General features: G+C 38.7%; 2 protein-coding genes across 3 annotated transcripts in view; one reads left to right on the top strand and one right to left on the bottom strand.

Annotated features, from left to right (window-relative positions):
• LOC118332996 (kelch domain-containing protein 1-like) overlaps positions 1-5,532 on the top strand; it is a 9,591-nt gene extending 4,059 nt beyond the window's left edge. The window contains exons 7-13 of the mRNA XM_035668475.1: positions 620-694; positions 1,432-1,490; positions 1,587-1,699; positions 2,365-2,437; positions 2,768-2,852; positions 3,803-3,882; positions 5,122-5,532. Of these exons, the coding sequence (XP_035524368.1) occupies positions 620-694; positions 1,432-1,490; positions 1,587-1,699; positions 2,365-2,437; positions 2,768-2,852; positions 3,803-3,882; positions 5,122-5,236 (600 nt within the window). The 3' untranslated portion in view covers positions 5,237-5,532. The remainder of the gene's footprint in view (positions 1-619; positions 695-1,431; positions 1,491-1,586; positions 1,700-2,364; positions 2,438-2,767; positions 2,853-3,802; positions 3,883-5,121) is intronic.
• Positions 5,533-5,628: 96 nt separating this feature from the next.
• LOC118333004 (LIM and SH3 domain protein 1-like) overlaps positions 5,629-8,530 on the bottom strand; it is a 10,138-nt gene continuing 7,236 nt past the window's right edge. The window contains exons 5-7 of one of the 2 annotated variants that reach the window (XM_035668495.1): positions 7,373-7,442; positions 7,169-7,257; positions 5,629-6,393 (exon numbers count right to left, since the gene is read on the bottom strand). In XM_035668495.1, coding sequence (XP_035524388.1) covers positions 6,220-6,393; positions 7,169-7,257; positions 7,373-7,442 — 333 coding nt within the window. In that variant the 3' untranslated portion in view covers positions 5,629-6,219. The remainder of the gene's footprint in view (positions 6,394-7,168; positions 7,258-7,372; positions 7,443-8,530) is intronic. The other variant, XM_035668488.1, reaches the window with a different exon arrangement.

Here is an 8,530-nt window from a genome sequence, read left to right as displayed (position 1 = left end):
TAAAAATACAATGAGGAATGCCTTGGTGTTCACCTGGACAACACCTTTAGCTAGAAGGTCCATGTTATGTTCTTGCTTATACAGATTATAGTTTTTAGGCAGACTCAGTGTATGGGGTGGTTCAGAGGGTTTTTATTCTACCAGCCTATATGAGATGTCAACATGTTATGGCAATCTCGTCGAACACTTACAAGCCTGGTTTTCTGGTTCAGACTGCCATGGGAAGGAATGAACGCCAGTCCTTCCAGTCAATATGAGTAGTCTGTTCTCAGGCAAGCACAGACAATATTGTCTGACCCATCTCGTATTCTCCATGCCGAGTATTGGCTTTTGCCCTCTGGCAGACAATATAGAGTTCCCCAAACTCAACCATTTTTAAAAAAAAAAAAGTAAATGTTGCTTGAGGCTCCAGTGGTGTTGTTCTCGTCTCTGGTTGCGTAATATGTGCAATGTATAGTGTATGATTTGGTACAGGATGTGCTGTTTTGTTTGTGTTCCTTTTCTATTATTATTAGATGGAAGCACCATTAGGGTCCAAGACACATTTCCCTGTGGTGACCATAAAGTTGTAATGTTACAAAATGATAATCTTGGACTCTTGTTTTTTGTTTATGTTCAGGGTCCGGTTCCTGCGCCCAGAGGCTGCCATGCTAGCGCCCTTGTGGGGAACAAAGGTTACATATCTGGTGGCGTGGTGAGTTGGTCTGACGTTGCTGAGCAGCTGATATACATTATAAATTTAAACTGCCTATACTGTAGCCAAAAATATGTGGACACCCCTGTCCACATGCTGTTGGGTGCTAGCTATTTTTAATGGTTTTGTGCTCTCGGTTCCAATAAAGCGAAATCTTAATGATAACGTCATACCAAGATATTTCAGACAGTGGTGTGCTTTCAACTTTGTGGTAACTGTTTGGGGAAGGTCCTTTCCTGTTTCAACATCCCTTTCCTGTTGTGACGTGACAATGCCCGCGTGCACAAAGTCAGATCTGTAAAGAAATGGGTTTTCATGGAGTTTTGTTTGGAAGCACAGAGCCCTGACCTCAAACCGAGCCAACACTTTAGGGATGAACTGGAATGCAGAGAGCATGCCAGATCTTATCAGCCAATATCATTGTGTTGGACCTCACTATTGCTCTTGTGGCTGAATGTGAGCAAATCCCTGCAGCCAGGCTTGAAAAACTGGTGGAAAGCCTTAAACTAGAAGAGTGGAAGCTGTTTGTAGCTGTAGTTTGTAGTAATGCCCATAGATGTGTAAAGACATGTTCACACATGGGTGAAATGTTCGAGTGTCCACATACTTTTGGCCATATTGTGTGTCCAACCATGTAAATGGGTAGCAGCATTTTGAGCAGACATACTTATGGTATAGTAATGATGAGTTAACACTTAAGACACATTGTGTTTACTTAAAATAGTGTATGTTTGCAGGAAACAGCAGAATTGGACATGTTCTGCTTGGACCTGGAAACCTGGACCTGGACTCAATTGTAAAACATCCTTCTCTTTCACACATTACAGTAGTTCAAGTAGCTTTTCCTTTCTTAATTTATTTCCAATGATTTACTGACTTGTGTTTCCACCAGTGACGTCTCCCAGTCCTGTACGCCTCTGGGGCGCTCTATGTTCACCATGACGCCCGTATCAGATCACACACTCTTCATATACGGAGGTCTCAGCACAGACGGAAACACTCTCAGTAAGTCTCGCACCGAATAAGTGTCAGCCTCTAATGCCTCTACCTTTTTAGTTAAAGCCTTCACTTTGCATGTGTTCTGCTGCATGAGTAAGACACTGCTTCCTGGGCTGAGTATGGGACAGCAGGCCCCTTGGCACAGATGACCATACAGAGGGTCGGGGGAATGACTACAAAAGAGAGAAAATGAAGCAATGTCATTTTGTGTCTCTTTGTGGTTGTTTTCTGTCTCATAGTCATTTTGTGTCTCTTTTTGTTTGGGTTAGGGTTAAGCTTTTTGTGACTTTGTGTCTCTGGGGTTGTTTTGTGTCTCTTTGTAGTTGTTTGAATCAGAATCTGTTTACTGCCAAGTAGATTTACACAAAGAATTTACTTATAATGTAATATAATATTGATTTACTTTCCAACAAGAAATATTAAGTAACTTTAAAAAATGCTCGTATTCCAGGAGCCTGTGCCTGGTGAATGTAATTGTTGAACTACCAGGAAAAACATTTTATCTCTATTATAATCGCCTTAATTCGTCATCTGCCTTGGACAAGGTTGAAGGACTTTTTTTTTTATGCGACTGAAAAACAAAATGCATCATTGCTCAAGCGGCTGGTAGAGTGAAAGTGAAGCTCCCTGTGGTTTAATCTGTATTCTGCCATTAACCCTCTTTCTGATAGATGATGCCTGGCAGTTTGACACTCAGAGGAAAGAGTGGACCAAGATGACGCACCCACACAAGGACAAGCCCAGGTAGTTAATCTGAAGCTCATTAAAGTGCTGTTTGTGCTCACAGAGAGGAAATGATAATGTGATCCTAAAGTTCCTTTTTGTTTTTATTTGTAGAGATTCTTCGAAAGCAGGTTCTTAATATGCATCTAACGGGAAAAAGAGTATAAAGCTACTGCACTTAAATTTGCCCTTAATTTATTTATTTTTTCCTGTTGAAGTGTCTTAATAATCAAGTCTCAAAGACACATTTTAAGCTGTAAAGGTCTGTGTTAAACCTGAAAAAGATGATTGTAGCTCATTGTAAATCTGTGTAATTGCTTCTGTATTCACCCAAATGTTCGTCTCCCTCAGGGTGTGTCACACAGCGTGCCTGGGAAGTGACAACGATGTTGTTGTGTTCGGGGGCAGTAGCAACATGCGCATCCTCATGGATTCGGTATGTGCTAGAAAATCTTTTAAAATAATTTTGTGAAAGATTTAGCCTAGCTGTTTTTCTCTTAACTGTACTCTTAATAGTTCAATTGGTTATTTGAAAGCTTTATTTTTAGCTTCACAGCAAAGTCTTAGTGAATAAAACATCATAATGAGCAGCATAAGCTTTTCTCCTGAGGATTGTGCAGACATCAGTAAAACATTGCAGCATTATGCCTTTTAAACCCCTCATTCCTTCTGTAATATTGTTTTAACTTATGCAATATGTTGTGTGAACCAATTATAGCTCAGTGTTATAAGTGTTGCATAGATAAATCTTAAGTAGTTTAAGGTCTCAAAGTCTGACTATTTTTGTCTTTAAACACAGTCACAAGACTGGATTAGTGAAAATGTGTACGTTGTGTGTGTGTGTGTGTGGATGGATGGATAGATGGATCAAATGCTGCCACCTGAAAACACTGACATAATCTGCTCAGGGAATCATACAGAAATAAGACTAAGAGCGTACAGCCGTGGTAGCGGCATGAAAAAGCTAACATGCTGATGTTTAGCATTTCACCATGTTCACTATCTTAGCCTGGTGGCATTTCAGCGTAAGCAACATTTGTTAATTAGTAGTGTGAATGAATGAGGCATAAATAGTATTCCTGAACTTGGGCTCAGGGTGGCGCTACAGGAAAAATTAGAGTATCATCAAAGTCATACAGATTCATCCTCTGGGGACCATGAATGTCTCTATAAAAGTTTGTGCCAATCCATCTGGTAGTTGAAGATATAATTTGAGCCAAAGTGTTGGACCCGCTGACATTATCACCCATAGAGCCCACAAAATATTTAAATAACAAATACTTTGAAGGAGGTGAATGGTGAAAGTGTATATATAAAAAAAATGCTGTATTACCAGATTTGACTTGTCTTCCGTCCTCAAGTGATTATCATCAATCCTCTTATCAGGTGGCTGTTCTGAGGGCTCCATCACAAGATCACTGCAGAGACGTGTTTATCTTCCAGACCCAGCCATACTCCCTCTTCAGGTGTGTTGAACCTATTCGTGCCCTCGCTCATTGGTTTGTGGAGTACTGCTTTGAAGTTTAGTGTTATGAGTCATCAGAGGTGAAGTACTGCGAGTTGAGCTGTTCTCATTGGCTGTACGGTGGCTTGCCTGGTCATATGCGATCTCGTATTCTAGCTAAACAGTACACTAAAATATGTTTGTGAGAAATGGGCAATGCAGTAACAGAATCTTCATATTTGATCTGAGTTTGTCACGTTGAGCTGGATGGACTCACTGAGAATGACCTTTCAATCACACCCAAAAGCATACCCTACTTGTCTATTTTACTTTAAATGGGACCATAATTTACAAAATGAACATCATGCTGTGTGGAAGAAGACTTGAAACAAGAGATTGAGACCATAAACTTATTAGGAAACTGTTTACTGAGCTCAAAGTGAGAAGTCAGGTCATTTCTCCGTAAGAGTGCATACTATTGGCTTTCATTGCAGCCAATGGAGCTGCCCCCTGCTGTCCATTACATATAATGCAGGTTTAAGACACTGTGTTGGCTTCACTTCACTATATATAATTTGTTGAACCTATATCTATATCTATGGCCCAGAATATAACTATCAGCTCTGCATTCATATTCTGTTATGTGTGGAGTGTAACATTGCTGGGACAGTGACAGTGTATGTGTACTTTCTGTTGTATTAGTGGTTGGTCACATGCGTTACATTAGCACTGTGCGTTATGTACACTGGCAGCATGCCATTCACACATGATTAATCAGTTCTAACAAAGTCCACAGAGACCCTTTTTAAAGACTTGTAACTATTTACAGTCTCACAAGAGAGGACCTAGTGTTATTCTAATGAGCTTTACATTATTAAGTATATGTAGGCTATAGGCACGTTTACATGAAAATGACTCCATTGAGATGAAAATTGTAGTTTTGAGAACACTTATGAAAGTTTAATTTCTGATCAATAAAGTTAAGTGTTTTTTAGATAAGATGTGTATCTGGTAAGGTTAAAGTTGTATAATTGACAGATTACTCTGATTAGGGAACCAGAACCACTGATTTCAAAGAAAATAATTGCTCCCACAATGGTAGAAGGGTGGACGTAATCAGCCACAAATAACAGGAAGCTAGTAAAGATTACATTCAGCTTCAGGAAAAGAGGAGTCTGCAGCACAGCTATATTTTCTTTTTTTTAAATGTAGTTCTATAGTTTTAGTATTTCGGATTCTGATCTCCTTCTTTGCTCTCTAGATTGTGTGAGGACTTCATAGGAAGAAACCCGGAGCTGTTTGGGAAGCAGCTGAACTGGCTCCCATCAAAGCTACGTAGCAAAATCGAGAAGCGAGTTGCCTTTTTTCTCCTCTGAGACGCCTGTTCTTACAGCTTGAAGATGTGTTTTTAGTGACAAGATTCTGAGCCAGTCAATTATTACAAAAATGTTTTCATTATTTGTGTCAGGAATGTCTGTATTTGTGTTTAAATGATTTAAAAAGAGCATGGTGCTAAAGTTGCATTGTTTTAAGAAACCTAATGTGTAAAAGTTTTTTTTTTTTTTTTTTGCCTTATTTTAAACAAGTCAGTTTAGATTATGTCAAATTTTACTCCATATAGTGATTTGATGATGTGCAATGTGTTTTTGAATAAAGGTATTGATATGTTGTATATTACTGGTGTTATCATTTCCTAGATTAACAATGCAGTAGAAGGCATATGCAGTCATAAGCATAATTAAAGCAAAATTATCTTCTTTAGTCTTTTAAAAAACACGCACAAAGTTAAATATTCCACTTTTAATCAAATCAGCTTACATGACTAAATACATTTTATGCTTTTCTCTTTCCCCGATATAATATCAAACAAGCATTGAATGGGTTTTATGACCTGTTAACTCATTAAGTCATTAGTTCAACTGCAGAACATTTCACAGTTTTTGAATGCATCTGTTTCTGTCAGGGCTACACTTAATTGCATGTACATAAAAAGGTAAATGTTACCCGAGAGAGATTAGAAATTACACGTGTGAAGTATTGTAGTAAACTGTAGTAGTAATGTTTATTTAATATTATTCCCTCTGCTTTCCTCTCTTACTTCATCTTTCATTGGATTCCGTTACAGACAAAATCTAATTTTACTTCAACCTTTAGCATCATTATTATTCCCTAAAGTGAAATTTCACTCTCTCAAATCTTAAAGAACCCATAACCAGTATCTCTCCTTTACTCATATTTCATATTTCTGACAATAAAGGCAAAGCAAAACCAGTCAGTTTTTTTTGTTTGAATAGCAATTTCTTCATTTGCATGAAAATAAGCCTGATGGTTGTTGGTGTGTGTCAGACAGGCGTGTGTTTTACATGGGTCGGACGTAGTTAGCCGGCAGCAAACCCCGCTGCCCAGTGCGCTGGTTGCATCCGAACACCCATCCGTCGTCTATCTGCTCCACGTCTAAGATCAGATCGCCTTCCTGGAGAGAAACTTCATCTGCTTCTGCTGCCATGTAGCTGTACATGGCCTGGTAACGTTTCTGTGAATCAAACACACAGGAAAAAAATAAATAGAGGCACTCGCACACATATGCACTGACAAATAACATAAAGACTATACATGATCCAAACAGATTTGCATTTAAATTTTCCTAATGAGTGAGCTGTAACATACTCATGCAACATATACTGCACAAGCACAAGCTGGCAGAAACTCAAACCTAATAACATAATTACATTCACACAACTTTGTGTCAACAGTTTGTTTATCCCTTTCCTGTTTCAGTGCACAAAGCCAGGTATATAAAGAAATGGTTTTCCCAGTTCCCATCCAACACTGAATGAATTTAAACACAGCTGTTAGAGCAGAACATTAAGGGCCATTGTTTTAGAGTGAGATGCTCAAATATCACACATCAGTGTAATGTTTCAGGTGTCCACAGGTGGCGCTAGATGGGTGGCATCTGGTGGCAGCAGTCACCCTTAAAAAAAATGCCTGGCCACCCGAGTCTAATTAATTTAACACATTAATGGAGATTGTTAAAAAAAAAAAAAAAAAAAGAATCCTCTGTTGTTGGCCAAGGTGATTGAAATTAAGTAGACATAAGAATGTATTGGGATTCTGTAACCATTAGATATTTCTATTCAATGCTTTACAATAATATAATGTTTTGGGGTTCAAATCTCTTTATTTGGCCACTTTTCCAAGCAAATATCGACATATGTGACTGTGATTAAATCAACATGTATTTCTGCCACTCCATGAATATGCACATACTTCTGGTCATGCAGTGTATTGTTGTGTATTAGCCTTACCCCTCCACCAGATGGTGCTACAGCAGCAGGACGCATTTGTCCAACAGGCTGACTGAATCTCGGAGGGTTGGGTGGTTGCATTTCATCTTCTACACACACACATACACACACACACACACACACACACATACAGTTAATACAAACATATACAGTTAGGTTAGGTTATTTAGAGGAGTACAGTATTTCTATAATGTGCCTCGTTACCTTGTCTATTTTCAGGAGGAGGTGCATCACTTCGAATCCTGCTCTTCTCAAAGTCTTCATGGTACTTTATCTGCACACGCACGCGCACACACACACACACACGTTAATCAAGCTCTGTGAGAAGCAGCTCACCATTTTAGGAGGTGCTGAGAGATGATGAGGGGGGGTTACATCTGCTGGCAACCGTTGAAAAAAAAAATAGAAACTCCAACCGTCTAACAGACGAAGACTTCAAACAAAGAACCACGTGTCTGTTTTAAGTTCTCAGATTTAGTTTGTTTAATCTTTTCTTTTTACAATAACACTTTACAGAGAAGTGTACCAATCAATTTCATTGTAAACCTCTCTAATTTTTCACTATATAAATAAGCCAGATTTTCACACTAAGTTTCTTTAAAAACTTATGACTTTATTGTTCATTCTATATAAAAATATTATTATTTTTGCACTTCTTGGGCTCTCTGACATTGAATGTGACGATTTTTGCTTAGAAATGTTTCCTACACTGTTACTGTTTTAGTATTTTTATGCTCTTCACATATATGTTTTCCTTGAACACAGGCTTTAATGGGTTTGTCTACTCATGGTTAAACTATGGAAAGCTCTGACAGCCACACTTTAACTGTACAAAAGTGATGGTTCAGAGGTTCTCTAAATAGATTTGTGTTGTGCTCGGAAGTCTCCACTTAAGACCGACATTCATTACACCGTTGAACATTTCTCTGAAGATGCAGTGAGCCCAACAGAGCATACAGAGACAGAGAGGATGATCTCTGTGAACCTCTGTAATATTAATCAAACGCAGGTCGAGTATTTAACATCTGGAAGAGGAAACTGGATGTTGAATAAGGAAAAGAAGGAGCGGCCTCCTGTGTCCTCAACAGACCTCAGGAGGAGCAAACAGGAAGAGAAGATATGATGGGAAATAGACTGGAGGAGTGTGAGGGACTTAAAAAAGACAAACCTAAAAAATTAAAGAAGGAAGGATGAAAGAAAGACAGAATGAAAGAAAAAAGAGAGAAAGAGAGAAACCAGTGGAAAAAGTGGTTACTAGATTTTGCTCTTTTGACATGCAGCTTATCACCCGTCATTCCTTCATGCAACCACTGCTGAGAAAAAAAGAGAAAGTTAGTGTGTGTGTGTGTGTTTCTGTGAGGT

Source organism: Morone saxatilis, unplaced genomic scaffold, assembly GCF_004916995.1.
Source record: "Morone saxatilis isolate NCDOM2014 unplaced genomic scaffold, NCSU_SB_2.0 Contig1, whole genome shotgun sequence".
NCBI lineage: Eukaryota > Metazoa > Chordata > Actinopteri > Moronidae > Morone > Morone saxatilis.
The sequence above is the reverse complement of the archived record's forward strand: the minus strand, read 5'-3'. Positions and strand labels throughout refer to the sequence as shown.